General features: G+C 42.7%; 1 protein-coding gene across 3 annotated transcripts in view; it reads left to right on the top strand.

Moving 5' to 3' along the window:
* Positions 1–19,702, top strand: part of nacc2 (NACC family member 2) — a 32,731-nt gene that overhangs the window by 7,603 nt on the left and 5,426 nt on the right. For 2 of the 3 annotated variants that reach the window (XM_080046409.1, XM_080046411.1), the window contains exons 2-6: positions 14,149–14,333; positions 14,720–15,466; positions 17,011–17,187; positions 19,120–19,225; positions 19,535–19,632. In XM_080046409.1, coding sequence (XP_079902535.1) covers positions 14,222–14,333; positions 14,720–15,466; positions 17,011–17,187; positions 19,120–19,225; positions 19,535–19,632 — 1,240 coding nt within the window. In that variant the 5' untranslated portion in view covers positions 14,149–14,221. Of the gene's footprint in view, positions 1–12,683; positions 12,878–14,148; positions 14,334–14,719; positions 15,467–17,010; positions 17,188–19,119; positions 19,226–19,534; positions 19,633–19,702 lie in introns of those variants that run through there. The other variant, XM_080046410.1, reaches the window with a different exon arrangement.

Genomic DNA, 19,702 nt, shown 5'->3' with positions numbered 1-19,702 from the left:
GTAACAGCTTAATTTCATTCACTGTGTATGTACTGTACTAACACTTGAAAAGTAGCTCTCACAAACTGGCAAATGTGCAGAATCCCCCCCCCCCCTCTCTATCTCACTCTCTCACTCTGTCTCAGAGATTTCTGGTAAGTGACATGTTTGGCCGTTGGCATAATGCCTAGCAAGATCACATGGCATGAATGTCGTGCCTGAGTGTGTGTATGTGTGTGCGTGTGCGATTGTGTATGTCTGTGCATTTGTGCTCAAGTAGAAAAAAAGAAAAAAGGAGAGGGAGCCTGTGCGCATTTGATTGTTCCAAGTATTTTCAGCATGAATAGGAGCACGTAGCCGTAGCAGAGAATTACAGAGGGCTGAGAAGTATGACGAGGACGTGTGTTTCTGATACAGTCATGAGATCGCGTTCTCAAACAAGACGGAAAATTAGATTTTGCACCATGATACTTCATATTCAAAGCCATTTTGTGGTCTCAGCACATTAACAATTCATGAAGGTTATGTCGCCTTCAGAGAGCTTATTTTACCTGTTAATGTCAAAATGCAGCCTGAAGCAATCCTGAAAAGTGCAAAAAGATTTCCCAGTTCCTCAAACTTCACAACAGTAATCAATCTCACTATTAGCTGGTACTTGGTTGAACTCTTTCTTTGTATATTTAATTTACAGTATTGCAGGGCTCTGAGCCATGAGGTCACTGCCATTGACTTATCATTGAATGTCTCTAGAAGATAATGTGTGGCATTAAATCAACTTTTTTAAACTGCTCCTATCTTTGCAAATGCTTCATTGTAACTGAAGTAGCTTCAATTGGTTTAGAACTATTTTCTCACATTCTTAGAACTTCAGTGAGGGGACATTAGTGCGAAAGTCAAACCTATAAGTCGGGGCATGACGCAAGCAGACATGTGCACACACACACATTCCCGAAACGCAAAACCCGCAGAATCATGCAGATAGACACACATTCACTCAGGGCTAGACAGAGAGAGGGAGGACTGTGGATGGCATTTATCCCTGCAGCCCACCTCAATTTTCCATGCTCTTTGTGCTGTGTGCTGTACATAATTAAATTGCCGCAAACGTCAACCCTGTCTCAAGACAAGGCATACTAATTAGTGCATAAGGTAAACGGGCAACGAAAGCAAATAAGCTGTCCCCCCCTCCCTTTGTGGAGATGACCTGCCCTGTATGAGCTCTTCATGTTCTCACAGCGTGGCAGAATGCTGTCAGGGGCCAGTGGAAAAAGACAGGAATCTGAGGCGGGTTGTTTTCACTACACAGCCCCCACCCATTTCCACAGCTAACATGCGTTAGCAATTACTGCTAAATCACAGCATTAGCTACCTGATGCTCTCATTGAAATTGTGCAGAAGGTGAAAGCTATTCCAGCTTAGAATTGTTGTCCAGACATTTAGTGATTCGTGATATATTTAAATGCTGGAAATGTCATTTGTTATGTGGTTATTCTGATGGCAACAATTAGCTCTATAATCCCTTGATGTTTTTTAGATTAATACCACTCTTTTACCCATTCGTTCAGAACGTTTTTACAGCCAGGAGACTGTTTGCACCAATACCTTTTAAGACTGTAACCATGGAAATAGCAAGCCTTTAAAAAAAAATATATGTATGCCTACTTTGGTATTTGTACAAAGTAAACAATTTAGATATCAACCGTTAATTGGTGTGCTTTAGAGGTGCTGACTGATCGATTTCTTAAACTTTCTTTGGGGCACAGACCCAGGCTAACGGACGGTGTCCCCCTGTTTCCTGTTGTCTTTATGTTGGCGGTTAGCTAAGGAGTGTTATCGCAAAGATTTTATTGCAACTCACCAGAAATATCAGTCACAATGTGCTGAACTTGATCTTGATGCATTTCCAATATCGTAAAACTTTATTTTGTATATAGAGTGACTTGAAAAAGCTGTTGAAAAAAAAAGTACACAATTTTAAGATTGTTTTATTGTTTTTCACTAAAATAAGATGCATACATGCAATACAAAATGTTTCTTAACAAAATTTAAGGTTATGTGATTCTGGTATGTTTTAGAGCCCTTTTAAGAGTTTCAAAAACATTTTGATTATTACTTGAATACTATTGTCAATCGCAAATATTTTGGCATGCTATTTTCATATCTTCCCATGTTTATTATCAATCTTTCTGTCCAACTTCTGGAATTAAAGCCAATACGTGAACTGCCCAAAAGTTGACCTAAAGCCTATATAACTTAATTTCATTGAAAGTCCTGTTGCAGCTTTAGGCCCCAATAATCCATATCGTCGGTCCAACAGCAATATTGGTACATATAGTCTTGTTATCAATTCAAAACAACACTTCAAAGTATAAATATCTTCTTCAATCTTTTTAATTAAAAAAATCTTTAATGGTATCTCTTATAACTATGAAACCTTTGTACTGAAACAGCAGGCGCTTGAGGACAGGACTTATCACTTCCTGCGTACAGTATAGAAATCTCTGTCGTAAACCGTCCTGTCTTATATTATTTTGTGTGTTCTTTTTGTGAGACTATCACATGTTTTGGCAACAATAATAATCTTGTTCTCAACTGACTGACCCACATTTATAAGTGTGTTTGTGTGTGTATATATGTACAGTATATACATATAAAACTCTGAAACCGAATGTGATTTTTCTGCTGTGTGAGGGTGCTGCCTGTACGACGTGTACCAGTGTGATAAGGTTAACCAAGGTGACATGTTATTTGAGCACATGTGTGCTAGCTTAGTCTGGTGCTGACTGAAAGATTCTTAGATCAAGTGCGTGTGGTGTGGGCGGCGGGGTCAGCTTGGGTGTGTGGGTAATGCACTCAAAATAAATGTGTATGCATTGCTGTGCACATGAACGAACCCTCTCTTATGAAACGTTGCAACACTAGACGTATGTTTATTATCACATGATATATTTGCTGCATGTATTGAGACATCATTTTCATTTACCCACCCCTATCATGAGCAATTATTTCCGCTCTGATTGGGAAAAAAATTACATTGGGAACTCAGTCGATTTGTGAACAGCTCTCTGTGTATGTCTTTGTGTGGCTGAGTGTTTGTGTATGTCTGTTTGTGGACAGTGGGGCACTGATGCTGAAATATGTGTCCTCATTTCTGCATAGCACTGGACTCCTCTGGCAGTCATGTTGGGCTGCTCTGATGTCACGTATGTGTCACAGCACAACGTTCAGCTAAGGAGCTTCTGTGCGGACCAATCAAAGAGCAACGAGTATGCTCTCCATATCTCTGACCTGACCCCTTTACTTTGTCACTCTGTCTTTCACTCTCTGTCTGTGCGTTGTTACATTGGAAAATTTGACAGACAATGCTAGAATTTGTGAGGGGAAATAAATTGCGGTTTTGCTGGGGAGGAATAAAAGGCCACTTTCACACTTAAGTTGCATCAGAGCACAACCTAATTTTTTTAATTCCGCTCTCCTTGCTTGCTTCTTTTTTTGACTGACACCGCTGCAGCAGCTATTATCCGCCATTTTTAATTGTTCTCGGATGAATTGGCATTCACAGTCACATTCTTCCAGCGTGTGAACACCTATAGAGCTTTTCATTTAACTTGTGTTGCAACATGTTGAGTTTTTCGAACATGTAAAAACCTACAGACGTTACAAAGCGTTGGATATGCAAACAAACTTGGACCCATTTAGACACGTTCATAATATCTGAAGTCCTGAAATGGTTCACAATGTTGAATAAGGGCCATGACAGAAGGAAATTAAATGGTTTATAGGATTAGTCCTTTCCAGGAAAATGTTTTTAGTGTAAATTGGAAAGGCTAGAACTTTTAAAGCCTTTGGGTCTGATAGAGATGTGCCTCAGCAATGGCAAGGACAGGATTTGTTATCCAGCCCTTTAAACAATGTTATCTATATTTTCCAATATCAATTTTTAAAGCAAGTAAATCTCAATGTTACAGTAGTGTTTTTTTTTCCAGATGACTGGTCAAAAGTGCTTGGATAGCTGAAGCTGTGAAATGGAGAAATAACTTACTCATTTTGTAATGTTTTTTTGTTTTCATTCAGTGACTGTTTCAAACCACATTTTCTAATATGTTTGTTTGTTTGTTTCTGTTATTAACTAGAAAATACCTCTGCAAAAAAAAAATCAAATTAAACTGTTTGAAATGTAAACGCCTGGGAACCCCCCACCACTCAGTCGAACCAATGCAGCTCCTTGAATGAGTCTAAAAAAGAAAATCCAGCAAGCTATGACGTCTAGATAGCCGGATGACTAAGATTCTTCAGAGACAAAGATCATAATGATGATATACAGACATCCGCTGACCACATGTGGACACAAAAAAATCTCATTTAGTGACCGCAAGTAGCAAAATGGACCAATGTTTTTTTTTTACAAGTAGGTCCCTGTTTTGTTTGTATCATTCAAGTGCATAAATACTCAGGTAATGAAATCCGATACTCTTGTCGCCATCTTCACGCTTTTCCACTCTTTGACAGTTGGTGGCACTTACGCTCAAGGAAACTATGCTAACAAACCAGGATGTTAACCATTCAATTTGAAATATAAGTAATGTGTAAAAGATGCACTCCACAGGGTGCTCCGGTGGCGTAGTGGATAGAGCGCATACTATATCGGCACCGGCCTCCGTTGCAGTGGTTGCGTGTTCGAATCCGACCCGTGGACCCTTACTGCATGTCATCCCCCTCTCTCTCTGTCCCTCATTTCAACTCTTCACTGTCCAAATAAGCTTGAAAATGCCAAAAAATTATCTAAAAAAAAAAAGATGCACACCATCATTTTATTAGGCCCTAATGATACACACATTGTGTCGTGGTGAGACACAAACTGAACGTAACTTATGTTTGTTTACAAGACAACTGCTGAAGGCCCCTTTCAGTAGGGCTGCTACAAATGGCATGTAAAGTAAATTTTGCATATTTTCTCACCCACTCCATTCATTCAGTATCTCTTTTCTATATGCAATATGCGCGTGCAGGATCCTTACTGATTTAATTTCATGCTGATTCATCCTATATCGTCCATGTTTGCTGTGTCATTCACCATGCAAATCAAATCATGTCTGGAACAAATGCATATAATAGGGAGTGTCACCCCTGATACACATGCACTTGCAAACACACAGACAGACATCCTGTGAAATCTAACCTAATTGTAGTACTTGTGTGACAGTCAGAGACACTCAGCAGGCCATCTCATGGCTGCTGTTGTCCCCAGATGAAGGTCATGTTAAGGAGGATATCAATGAGGTTTTTGGGCCCTTTACTTTGGAAACAAAGTGCTAGAAACTGCACAAATCCTTTTTGTATTTAGCATTCTTGAGTATCGGATGCCTTGTCTTGCCAGGAGCGCTAGCGCAGAAGTGACACACCTGCTTTGTGATTGAACTTGCAAGAATAAATTATCAATGCACTCTAAAATCAGGATTCAGCTACAGCCAATTAGTTCCTCCTCACACCAGTACATTCACTGCCAATGCTTAATCACAGTGTGGAAATGAGGGAGTACATTCGAGATTGCCACAAAAGCTTCTCCGAGCGAAATCTGATGTCTGTATCAAAGTGGAGGCACAAGGCAGGCCCTGCTGTGATGGGATGCAAAGGGCAAGTAGTGTTTGTTTTTGAAGTTGATTTCACTTTTCTGGAGATGGATAGCTATCAGTTCAAATACACCTGACTTGGTACAATGAAAAGTTTTATTATATTCTGTGCTGCTTGATTTATGAAGCTGCAGTGACAGTGTTGCCAGTTGTTTTGACGGGCCCCATAGCTGAATCTAATTCTAGAACAACAGCCTTGCCTAAATGATGCTAATGTAAGAACAACTGCCTAACCTTCCCACTTTTATATGGACAATCATTTTGATACAGTCCATAAAGGTGCTGTTAAACTGCAATTGAAGATCACCCATATCAGTTGGCTCTCCACTGACCATTTCTTCTCGAGAAACGTCAAGATGAGCCTTGAACAAACACGATAAAAGGTTAAAGGAAAGAAAATCTGCCTGAGTCCATCAAAACTGATATTTTGCTGGCAGGAGATCAGTGTGGGCTGCATTACATTAGGGCCTTTAGGGAGAATGTACAGTTCTGTGTTATATTTTGGACACCCACCCAGTCACATGGCAGCTGCGTGCTGATGCCAACATAGAGGATGTATTTGAAGGAAACTGTCCCAAAATAAGAGGTATCACGTGGGAAGTCATGATTGCACTATATACTGTATCCTTGTGTACACGCACCCACCCCCACACAAATGATGCAGCTTGACATACACGCATTCATTTTACTAATGCCTCCTGAAACATTTATAGTGCCTCTGGACTCTCCCTTCCTTCATTTTCTTCCTCTGCTGCTTACGTAGCTCCCTTTTACAATGGAAATTGGGGGACTTTTCAGTATTGTGTCAGTGTTTGTTTAAAAAAAAACATTTGTCTTGCGTGAGTCCCGGGCCTGAGTTTCCTTGCCGCTTTAACGTCAAAGTAATGTGTTGCCATAAACTGGAACAACTTGCGTGGCCCGCGGTCCTGCAATATGAGCTTAAAATTACAGATGGATATAAATGTCTTTGTCTTTTAACACTTTCCCCCGTCTTCCGCTGTCTTCCCGTCCCTTCTACTCTATCGTGAAAGAATCAGGATTGTTTGGTTTCCAGAAAATGGCTCTCTGGAAAGCCTGTTTGGTGGAGCTGACATTTTGGAGTCGGCAATGCGGAGGTGGAATCTTGTTCGATTAAAACAAAGTCTTAGTTTGTGGATATCACTTGGCCTAGTCTGTTGCCTCCCTCTGATAAGGCAGACATCTAATGCAACTACCCCCCCCCCCGTCATTACCTTTTAAAGCATCTTAATATCATTTATCATATTGGTTCCCACACTTTCTTTCGTCATCCAGGACTCTTTCTGAGCTTCACTTTTCTCCGTCACTCACTTCGCCTTATTTCCCTATTCCTCTCCAACTCCCCCCTCAGTGTGACTGTGCTTTGTCAACTTCTCTCTTGTTCTTTTTCTATTTGCATCTTTCACACACACTATCCGTCCTCTCTCCGTTTGTACGTCTAGCTCTTATTTTGCCCTCTGTATCTTCAACTCTCTATATATGCCAAAAAAAACATCATATGTGTACAAGGGGTTATGTGTTTTTGATATTTTGTGTGTCCTGCGTCCGCAGCCATCCTGATGTCCTTGTCACCTGAGTTTTGGTGTGAAGTAGTAGCCACTGCTTCTGTTTGTTTGTTTGTTTGTTTGTTTGTCTGTTTCCTTCCCACAGTCACTTGGAGTTCATTAGCAATGCCTTTGCCTCAGGAGGTTAACTCACAAACACACTCTCACACACACACACACACACACACACACACACAGTTCATGGTCTTGCTCTGCTTTTCCCACTGTCTGGTGTTCTCTCACTGACATGTAGCCCACTCTTACAGTAGTTTTCCTGTCAAAACTTTTGTGTTTGACAACGTCCCCAGCTACTGTGAAATTAGAGTTGTGTGTGCAATAAGAGGTGACGATATAGCACTAGTAAGTAGTCTAATGCTGCTCATTTACATATGTAAATGATTGTACACGCGTGTGCATGTGAGTATTCCACTCTTGTCCTTTCATTAAAAAGTGGATTGATATTGATGTTCATTTAGCCCAATGTCAATTAAGCCTTTGACTATTTGATTTTAGGGAAATTCCCCTGTGACCACTTATTGCAGAAGCAGCAGGCACTAAAGCGCTGGCCAATAAAACTGAATTTAGCAAATTACTGAAATCATGAATCTATTTCCAATCCAAATCTCAAACTGTAAATCAAATTGTCTCAATTCCGTATAACTGAATTTAGATTAGTGACCAACAATCTTAAATTATGAGAACTAACACAATTATAAGTTTGAACAAGACACTCAAAGCTGATGCTTTACTTCTTTGTAGAACTGATGTTATTCTGTTCACCTTTTAGCCATTTTGAGGGCCTGCATGCAAGCAATGAGCAACAACCCTGACATTTAGCACCTTTTCAAATGTTCATATGACAGGTTACCCTGCACCTCTCTATTGACACATCTGGCAGCTTCTGAATGTGAGTCATGTGTCTGGTCATGGTCTCTGGATACTAAGTTCAGTATTATTTCCCATGTGGCTCTTAAGCCGCAAAATACTGCACCTTGTTTGCCAGCTAGCAGCTAACTTATCCATCTGCTTTTTGGTGCTGGGCAGGTATGATAAAGTGGGTCTATCAAAGAAGAAATGTGCTCTTCATCGCCGCTTTCTGGGGTGAAAACAATGAGCGTGGTGACAGTGAACCACAAGCACTCAGTTGTGGGATGGAAAAACTAAAGACAACGTACTAAAGGAAGCTGTAAAGCTCCGTAGCAGAGTTCTGCTTTCAATCTCCGTTGGTTTGTAACCACGGCTATACTTTTCACGTTACATCTCATCAATTGTTATCATAACAAAAACGTATCATCATAGCCGCTTTAAGTAACGAGCAAACTTTTGCCTTTGGATGATTTATTGTCATGCTAATGTTGCGTAAAACCAGAAGTTCAACTTATCTGCTACAGTCCTGTCAAAAGATCCAGAAAGTAATAATCAAGTGTGTGTATGTATGTACGTATGTATGAATGTGACAGGTTTTAGGACACAGTGTGATATTCTTGATGACTTCACTCTCTCATTATTATTTTGTATTGCCGCAGACACCATTGTGCCATGGTTTAAACCTGAGATTCAGACTCTTTTTCTGTCTCTCCTACTCAAACCATGAGTTACATTATTGGTGCATATTGAGTGAATACAAGTGGAAAGATACCAGACAATATTCAGCCCACAACAAATCCTTTCAGAGTTGTCTGTTTGTTACATAACTGTGTGAATCATTTGGACTTTTTTTTTATAAAGAAATGGTGATTTTCATCCTGACTATGTGCAGACAACTTCACCCAGCATGGTCTATTACACAGAGAATGATCTTGCATTATAAGCAGTGATAAGCAGCCTCTCTCACTCTTTCTCTCTCTCTCCCTCTCTCTCCCTCTCACTCTCTCAACATCCCATAATGATACTCAGACAGACTCAGGCAGACACCCGCTCAGTCCCGATTGGTAGAACTGTTGCCAGGGAGCGTTGCCGTCTCAACGTGGATAGAATCTGTTGTCTGGTACACTTTAGACATGAGAACAACTGCAGGATCTGAATATTTATAACGCAGACTGTTCATATTGAGATTGTATAGAGGCAACATAGGCAAGAGAGGAAGGAGTGTTTCCTATTCAGTTCCATTTAAAATTTTCTTTTAGTTTGCTTTTTTGTATAGATTGCTGTACTTTACTTACATAGTCATTCATAATATCCGTTTTCTGTATTTAATTTCTTATAATGTTTAGATAAGTTAGTATTTTTTGCTTTTTTCATCTTAGTTAGTGTGCAGCAAACTTAACTTCAAAAGCGAACTTTTCCTTAAAGTACTAAATGGAAAATACTTCAGTATTCTGTACGCTGTAATTGTGTACGACTTTTCCGGTTTCATGTTTGAGTGTTACCCTATTGTCATTTTGGTAGGTAGCTACAGTATAACTAATGTTTGTGTTTGTGTGTGTGTGTGTGTGTGTGTGTGTGTGTGTGTGTGTGTGTGTGTGTGTGTGTGTGTGTGTGTGTGTGTGTGTTTGTGTGTGCGCCATCTGGCGAAACGTCTCATTTCTTCATATTATTCAAATATGCCTGGACCTGCTGCTACAGTTAATAACACTGTGCGTAGGTATGAGTCCTTGATTAAAATGGATGCAGCACATTCCAAATAAGCTGACAACAGCAATCAGAACTGCATTCAAATCTCATACCTCGGGTCACAAACCACGCAGACAGACACACACACACAAAAGCACACATATGCACACACAAGTTCACACACACACACACACACACACACACACGGTGCCAAAAGTCACATTCGGCTATATAACCATGATTATAAAACACGCCTTGGTATGCGAGAAACTTTGACATGGAAATGCAAACACTCACTGAGGGAAATGAGGACACAAGCAGCATAGAAGCATGCACACACACCCACACACACGCATATAATAACTCGTTAGGCAAGCAAGTTGAGGGAGTTCATCATGCCTTATATATTTCTTTGTCAGGGATGTGCAAAGTCAATATTTAATTCAGACGAAAGGATGCTGCAATGTGTGTAATTATGTGTGTAGTGTGTACGTATATGCACTTCCAAACATGTAATCCTCCAAATGTATTATGTACATGCAGACTCTCCTGGTATTCGTTCGTGCATACATAAACCTTTACATAAACATGCGGCTGTGTGCCCCTCTATATGTGCAGCGTGGCACACCGCCGTCCTGTCTGCCTGACTCAACATATTCTCTGTTCGCTCTCCTTTGCTCTTTCTCTCGCTCACTCCCCCTCCCTCTTCCTCTTTTCCCCTCACTCCTCTCCCTCTCCTCTCTCTCTGCCCGGCTGGCACGTACATGCATGTCTGTAGACTCTGTACTGTGCTTGCTGCTGTGGCACGCGCCAACCTCACTGCAATGCAGCCCTGTGTGCATTAATTGGCAGGGAGACAGTGGGTATGTGGTATGCAGGGCGGGAAGGCTAGAGGGAAAAAGGGAGAGTGGGGGAGAGAAGCAAGAGGCAATGTAAGGACACAATGGTCACAATATAACTGGGCGGACGGACTGATGGACAAGCAAGCCTGGCAAGTTCACAGAGGGGCAGATAGACAGACAAACAAACATAATGTGTATTGCTGAGTGAGCAAAGGGAGATTACCTGACTGCGTGTGATTGCATGTGTGTGCAAGAGAGAACAGGGAGGGTGTGTGTATGTCTGTGTGTGTGCTTTGCGGATTTGTGTCTCCTGCGGATTTTTTTGTGTGTGCTCACTCATGTGTGGCTATATGTGCAGTGCAGATATCACACTGCCGTGGCACAGCTCTCTGTAAACCAAAGTCTGACTCACTGTATTCAACTCTTTGTGATATCCTCCCTTTCATATTTCCGCTGTGACTGAAGAGTAAAAGTTTTGTCCGGTTTAGCAACAACTTTCTCCACTCGAGTGTTATGTTAGCGCTATACACTTTCTGGGGACGCACTGTTTTAAAAGGATCGACATCAGCTTATTAATTCCTATTTACAGATTGTGTATTGTTTTTTTTTTAAACAAATTACAGCACAGAGTTCAAAGAGCTTCCTCCATTGTGTTTGTAGCTGTGACCTGTATGCAAAAATAATGCAACATTTACATGCGCTCACTCGTGTGCAGATGTACACCGATACAGTCAAAATGCACTTCACTCGCCCGTCACGGCAATCCCGCATTCTTATCCTCGCACACACATCTTTTCTGGAAGTTGTCCTGTTGTCTTTTATCTCTCCGTCAACCCCCGTCTTAGGCTGTGTCTTCTGGCTACTGTCCTCCCTTATCCACGCCAAGCAACATTTTTCATGGAGGCCTCCCATGTGGCCCTGTGCGATTGTCACCTGAATCAGCCTGGGCCAACAGAAGTGGACGGCGTGAAATTGAATTGAATCATTTAATTTACCAATTGGTGCAGAAATACAACATAGTCTTCTGTGAAGAGGACAGAACTTCTCATCTCGCTCGTGTGGAGGTGTTTGGCAGAGAGGCCCCCTACATGATTCAGAGAGAGAAAACACACAACACTTGCTCTAAAGTAAAACCTCCTTCTTTTATTCCCATCTGTATTGTCTTCAACAGATTGTGAGAAAATGGGAAGAATGCTCTTGAAATTAGAGTCTACAATTGGAAGGATTATAAGGATTACTGCATGGTGTACGTTTAAAGCTAACACTCTGGTAAAGACGTGACGCACACTCCCCCCAGACTTGCGTCAAACAGGGATTTCAGAAGTTTCACTCTTTCGATTGTCTCATTATTTAATAATGGTTGTGACCCCTGGGTGGGTTTTTTCTTTTCTCTTAATTTCTCTTTTGTCTCATACCGCCTCCCCCCCCCCTTTTTCCGGCCCCACCGTATAGGCGTCTGTGTCCAGGAGCAAGTGGCAGAAGAAGTTGCTTCAACCTAATTGTCTTTCTCTACTCGTACTGTCCTCAAATGACTTTCTCTCTGTCTCAACTCTCCCCTCCCTCCCTCTGCGCTCCCTCGCTCGCTCCCTCCCTCCCTCCTCTGCTTCACTCTCTAGCTCTGCCCAGTCTCTGTCTCCGTCTGTAACTGTAGCCTGTGTTTTTTCTCTCTCCCCTCCCACTCCCTGCGACGTATAGATACTGCATTGATCAGACACACACGCGCACACACGCACGCACACACACTGAGCCTCCCACTCCTTTCATCATTGATTCGCTCTGCTGTGCTCTGCTCTGCTTTTCTTTCTTTCTCTCTCCCCATTCTCTCTCTCTCTCTCCCCATAGCGGCACTTGTTGAATTCAACCCTTGGAGAATAGAGAGAGAGAGAGAGAGAGAGAGAGAGAGAGAGTGAGTGTGGGGGGGGGGGAACAGAGAGAGATAATGACTGAGAGGGAGGACGAGGAAGGCTTTGAGACACAGTGCATGAGCAGACAGCCAGCAGAGTAGAGAATGGGGCTTCGGAGGATCTAGAGATATTGGAGACAGGCTTAGGCAAGACACACAAGAGTACAAAGTCAAAACAGACATAGAAAGAGAATCGTCTTTGAGACTGCAGGGACTGACACTTTAACTGAAAGGGAGAGGGAGGCGACCACACGGAGTACATCAAGAGTTGTCTCCTTTCCATCTCTTAACAACTACTCCTCCTGTCCTGGGTCGCTGACTGACTGACTGACTGCCCCGTCTGGTGTGTTTGTGTGTGCAACCAAGGGCTCCATGGTGTGTTTTGACCGCAAAGACTGGCTTACACAGGTCAGAACTGTCTGGGTTAAGAGTGAGCTTTCTTTTTTTTTTGTCTGCATTCGTCCTTGCGTGTATGAGACTGTTAGCACAGAGGGAAACTCATGTGCTGGTTTTCTCCAGGTGAGAGTTTGGCTTGCCAGAGCACACACACAGTCATTTCCCTATGCGGCCTGTGTGTGTGTGTGTGTGTGTGTGTGTGTGTGTGTGTGTGTGTGTGTGTGTGTGTGTGTGTGTGTGTGTGTGTGTGTGTGTGTGTGTGTGTGTGTGTGTGTGTGTGTGTGTGTGTGTGTGTGTGTGTGTGTGTGTGTGTGTGTGTGTGTGTGTGTGTGTGTGTGTGTGTGTGTGTGTGTGTGTGCGTGCACACTTTTATGTAAGTCAGCCAGAGTGCACCTCTGTCTGTATGGAGTGCATGAAGTGGGAGAGAGAAAGAGAGAGGGTGTGTGTGTAAGAGAGGCGGTGACATTTTTTTTCAGTTTGTATTCCTGGAAACTGTTCTGCAGCATTGCTTAATAATGAAACTAGTGCGTGTGTGTGTGTGTGTCTGTCTGTGTGTTTAAATGAGTTGGTGGTAGGGAAAAAATATGATAATAGGTTCAGGAAAGGTAGAAAGGTGCAGATATGCTCAGAAAATGTTATTGAGAAAGGTGCCTATCAAACAGTTAATAATTCAATTGTATGTTTGACCTGATTTGCGATTTGTGGAAAAAGGGACAAATGCCGATAAAGGCCTAAAATCAGCAAAATGGGAAATGGAAAAAAAAGAGGTTTGTTTTTCGGTACTGTTCCCTCGCTGGGAAAAGTTGTTGTCAAGGCCCAACTTGCAGGTCATCTGTGTCCATGCTGGGTTAGGTGCATTGCTTGGCCAGAGTCCAAGGTTCTCGGAATCTAAGTCATGTAAAACAACATAGCCCTAAGGTATTTCACAACGTTCTTCTCATGTAGGGTAGGCACGGCATGTTTCTTCTTCTTTCTTTTTTTTACTTGAAGTGACTCTCTCTCTCTCTCTCTCTCTCCTGCCTCTATTCTCTCCCCCACTGTCTCCTGCATCTCCATCTCTCTTTCACACATCTTTCACTACACCCTCCACTGTATTCACTTTCTCACTTTCACTCAACTCTATTTTCAATCGCGTTCATTCTTTGCTTCCATTTTAAGATTCTCTCAATTCACCCTCCTCCCTGTCTTTTCGATCTTTCACGCGTTTCCGATTCACTTCTTCTTCATCAGTCCAATTCTCTTCCTCACACTCACACATACATTTTTTTTTACTTCTTCCACAGATGCCTCTTTCAGTGGTGGAGTCTGTTGTAAATATTTGAAAGCCCATCTTCCTCTTCCTCTCCTGCGGCCAACATGTCCCAGCTGCTCCATGTGGAGATCCCCAACTTTGGAGCCACGGTTCTGGGCTCCCTTAATGAGCAGCGCCTGCTGGGACACTACTGCGATGTATCCATCCTGGTCAAAGGTTGGTTAGTAGGGACATTTGGACATGTTATTATTAGATATAGAACTTTGAAGTTACAATAGAATTTTCTTAGGATGGCCTAGGAAGAAAGAAGGGCCGACCGGTAACCATGAGGTCGCTGGTTCGATCCGCTGGCATTACATCTATGGTGCCCACCATCTCTACCATTGTGTCCTTGAGCAAGTCACTTAACCCCAGCACTGCTTCAGAGGCGCTGTACTATGGCTGATTCTGCGCTCTGAAGGAACCCCTCTAGAGTGTGGTGTCATGAGGGGGGATATGTGAAAAGACTAATTGCAATGTAGCCTTGTGTTAATTGACAATCAAAGTAACTTAACTTAATTCTCAACTTTTTTTTCTGTTCTCTGTAATTTTTACCCAACCAGGTCAGGCTTTCAAAGCTCACCGGGCTGTCTTGGCCGCCAGCAGCCTCTACTTTCGTGACCTCTTCAGCAGCTCGACCAAGACCCAGTTTGAGTTGCCCTCCTCAGTCACACCTGCTTGCTTTGAGCAGATCCTCACTTTCTGCTACACAGGGAAGCTAACCATGGCAGCTAGTGAACAGCTGGTGGTCATGTACACAGCGGGCTACCTCCAGATTCAGCATATAGTTGAGAGAGGCATGGACCTAATGTTCAAGGCGAACTCCCCCCACTGTGACTCGCAAACGGCCGGGACCCTAGAGGAAACGGGATCGGAGCCGCAGAGTCCCTGTCACAACGGTAACGGACTAGCGGTGGCTGCCCTTTTGGGAACCACGGGCTGGTCTACTTCCATGCTATTGCACCAACGTAAGATTAAGCTAGAAGGAGGCGACCCGACGCCCCTGACAGCAGGCTCCACGCACAGCAAGATCTCATCCTCGGAGTTGGGGAGTCGGCTGGCTAGGGCCAGTTCGCTGTTCTACACAGCGGCCGGTGGGACCCCGATCCCTGGCATGCCTTCATACCATGTGCAAGGTGTGGGGGGTGGTGGGGTTGAAAGGTCCAGTCCCGGAGCGTCCAGCCTCCCAACCACTGACAGCCCTACGTCCTACCAGAATGAGGATGAAGAGTTTGAGGAAGAGCCCTATGATGGGATCACAGAGGACGCCTACAGTCATCTCTATGGGCGTTCAGCTAACCCCTACGGGAGTGAGTATCATGACATATCGATGCTTTTATTCAACCTTCGCAGAGGGTTGCAAGCGCTTCGCTGTATTTCAAACACTTTTGGTGCATTTGGTGGAGTGCACAGTACAAACTTCTAGTTATAGGCACTTTTACATAATTCCACTACACTTTTCACTTATAAGACCATCTCAATGGCGAGCAGGATCAGTTCTGTCTTTCTAGTCTTGTAAGATCTGACTAATTGAATTACTTTCTCAAGTGCCCTTGGTGCCGATGTAGGGAATTCATTTGATATCAGAATGATATAAAAGTATAAATCTGCATGACTTGCAGAATAACTACAAATGCAAGGTTTCTGGAACATATTTTCATCATTGTCGTGACTTGTTAAGTATTGCGAAAAGAAAGACGAAAAAAAAACGGATTCATTTCATTCCAGTTGGATTATTTTATCTTTCATAAATCATGTATCCTTCGCATCGTTAAAACGCAGGATGTTATGCCTCCATTGTGTGTGTGGGTTCTCCTAGCATAAAGATAGCTTCATGGAGTTATGATTGGAGTGCATCGTGACCAACAATGCACGCCTTATCACGGCTACAACAGCTGGTCTGTGCTGACTTTTTGTTATGGTTTTCCTACCACACTTTAACACTGGTGCAGATTTGCATTCGCACATAAAGACACAGACTCGGACCCCAATGGTGGACGCTCTTTGATCTCAAACTCACATGACACACACACACACACACACATACTTTATATTATTCATTGCAACAAGCAGCCAGGAGGCATCGCACAGGTTTGTCAAATTCTAGAGTTTCAGATAATATGAAATCCACTCTATCTGCAATCAGTCAGAGCACCCCAGGGTGACATTGTGGGATATTTGAGAACCATGCACATCTCTCCTGTGTGTGTGTGTGTGTGTGTGTGTGTGTGTGTGTGTGTGTGTGTGTGTGTGTGTGTGTGTGTGTGTGTGTGTGTGTGTGTGTGTGTGTGTGTGTGTGTGTGTGTGTGTGTGTGTGTGTGTGTGTGTGTGTGTGTGTGTGTGTGTGTGTGTGTGTGTGTGTGCATGTATAAGTGTGAATGCACATGCAAATGGTTTAATCCTTACTTTTCTGTTTACACTACTGTGCATGTGCATGGATTCATGTCTCGTGTTCTATGTGTGTGCGTCTGTATGCATTTGATCACAGGAGGTGTGTGCGTGTGCATATACTCACAAGTCCTTTCAGAGGTTAAGGGGAAACAGTTTTGTGAGTAAGAGAACCTTACACCCAGATCTGCCCCCCTTCCAAAACTGAAGTTGCTGATGCTGCATCGTGACTTATCTGCAATACTCAACTCAAATAAAACATTTATGGAACACAACACACTTGTATAAGATTACCCTCTACCTGCTTCACTAATTGCATTGTGTAGCCTCTAGTTAAATAGGTGACACAGAGGTTATGAATGTTTAAATGTATGAATGTATACACGTTTTCATCTTTTTTCTGTTTTTGCTGTGTAACACAAAACCCCCTTCCTGAACTCTTCCTGTTCTTGTTTGCTTTCATCAGTCCAGGACAAGCCAGAGATGGCAGCGGTGCCCTTGGCCTTGGAGAACCGCAACTGTGTGCTGATCCGCAGGGACCTGGTAGCGCTGCCTGCAAGCCTCATCAGCCAGATAGGCTACCGCTGCCACCCTAAGCTGTACTCTGAGGGCGACCCGGGGGAAAAGCTGGAACTAGTAGCTGGTAGGCATGCCCATCAAAGCATAATGAATCCATTCACACGCATTGATTTGCCTCACATTTTATCACACGCAGAGAATAGCTTGTACACGCGCAGTGAGTCTAATATAGTACCTCCACTCTTTTGCACTTGTAGCTCATTTAAAATGCAATAGTTGATCAAATGAACAGTGACTTGGGTCTGCAGCTAGTTCTAATACACATTTAATTGACATTTTGATTCAATTATGTCAAGAGCCTTAATAACATTCTATTGAATCCTCCTCCCTAATGAATACCCCATTTAGTAAAGTTCAACCAGATTCCAAATCGCCGCCATAGTGGCTTTGACCAATGTCACTGAGTTGATCTGTATAAAGGGACATAATGAATCTGCAGAGTCTCTCTGCAGAGATTGAGGACCGTGACAGAAGGACAACCAACTCTGCAGTCCTCATCAATCAGGCCTTTATGGTAGAGCAACTAGACAGGAGTCATTCTGGAGTAAAAAGCGTATGACAGCCTGTCGGGAGTTTGCCAAATGGCCTTTACAGGGCTCTGACAGAGTATGAGGATAAAATATATTTTTGGTAGGATGAGACAAATACTGAACTCTTTGGCCTGACCAGTCGGACCAGAGACATTCAAAGAGACCTGAGGGGTGTCCTAAAAATCCAGATTAAGACGTTAGTGAGGTATGTTGAGCCTCAAGCCAAGGTGTCTCTGTCTGGAGTAAGTTATGTTTCAGAGAGTTAAATCAGCTATAAATATTGGCACTCTCTATTAATAATCAAGTCCTTTGGAAATCCAATGGACCAAGGATTTGTGAGAGGTTCTCCTCAGAGGGAGAGAGTTAAGAGACTGAATTGATCCATTGGCTCTTCCTGAGGATATTCCTTTATTGATACAGATTGGTATTGATATAAGTTATATCTACAAACTTGTGGATTGAGTAATGAACTGAACCAAGATGTACAATTACATCACTACAAATTGTATGTATTTGGTTGATTTCTGAGTTGTTTTTTGCAAGGGGAACACGGGTAGCATACATCAACAGTTCACTTTATTACTATTCAGTTTTTCATATGAAATGCGGTATAGTTCCTTCAAAGGATTCTCTGGTGTCATTAGTGCAGTAGATTGCACCAAACTTTTTGTGATGAAGATGGCTCAAATGACCTGTCAAATGCCCCCTTTCAAGGGTTAAGCTCACATAGCGAGGTGACGTAAAACCTGCGTAACAAAGACTGTTGATAACCACCATTCTTATTGAGCTTTAAGGTTTGTCGTGCCAACTGATGCAACGAAAGCCAGGCTATGTTGAACTTTTCTTTGTGGCAAACCCCCTCAAGTAGCGCTCAACATGTACCCATTATCATTATTATTTGTTAAATGGAGCATGGCCTTAAAAGTTTAATCAATTTAGTATCGAATCTTTCAAGAAAAAAGGCTGCCGTCTGAATACTTCCCAGCGAACTTCACAGACAGACACACACAGCCGAACACGATCACACGTGCAGATGGAGGTCTTAGTCAGTAATCAATCAAAAAACGTGCTCTGATTTTAATCGCATCGTAATGAACTTGAGTTGAAAAGTGAATGGAACTTCATTTCTGTAGTCTGCCTTTAAGATACTTAATACACCACATGGGTGGGAAAGGCATGCTTCATAACAACAAGCAAAAACATTTTATTTTTTGGTGTGCTCTTTTTATGGCCTTCAACTTCAGTTCCTCTCCAGAAGTCAGGTTGTACTTTCGACAGCAGAAGCTTTGTTAAAACTCCGTCAAAGATCTCCTTGAATGTGAATTTCAAATGTAGCAAAAGAATAAAAGATGAACTGGTACTTGGGCCAAAGAGAGAAGGGACACATCCTTATAGGCAAAGGAAAGGAATGGATTGTAATATGAGCAGTTTTCCTCAGCAAGTCCTCTTTTTCTGTGCTACCCCAGGCACACAGGTGTTCATGACTCGAGGCCAGCTGATGAATTGTCATCTTTGTGCCGGTATCAAACACAAAGTCTTGCTCCGTCGTCTGCTAGCCACGTTCTTTGATAGGTGAGTATAAAGACTTGCCCAACTTGGCAGTTAACAGTTTTGTATCAGTCTTTTAAGGGGCCTATACTGTAACACGTAGTGAGTTCTGTCTATGACTACAACACCACCGCTGTTGTCACAAACCAACTTTCACACTCCATCTGTGGCCATGTTGTGCAATGTGGTTAGTTATTTAGATTGCGTGTGTGTGTGTGTGTGTGTGTGTGTGTGTGTGTGTGTGTGTGTGTGTTCCCATGTTTCTGTACTGTACTATACTGTATGTGCCTGTTGCTGACTCTGCCCCCTGGTGTTGACTCTGTATCCCTGCAGAAACACTTTAGCCAATAGCTGTGGGACAGGTATCCGTTCGTCTACTAGTGACCCCAGTAGGAAACCCCTAGACAGCAGGGTCCTCAACGCTGTCAAACGTAGGTCTATAATTGTCCAATCATCCAATATATGATGTGATAGAAACATTTAAAAAAGACCACAATATGT

This window comes from Ammodytes marinus (genome assembly GCF_949987685.1).
Source record: "Ammodytes marinus genome assembly, chromosome: 18".
Classification (NCBI taxonomy): Eukaryota; Metazoa; Chordata; class Actinopteri; order Uranoscopiformes; family Ammodytidae; genus Ammodytes; species Ammodytes marinus.
Note: the sequence above shows the minus strand (reverse complement) of the source record. Positions and strands in the feature narration are given on the sequence as shown.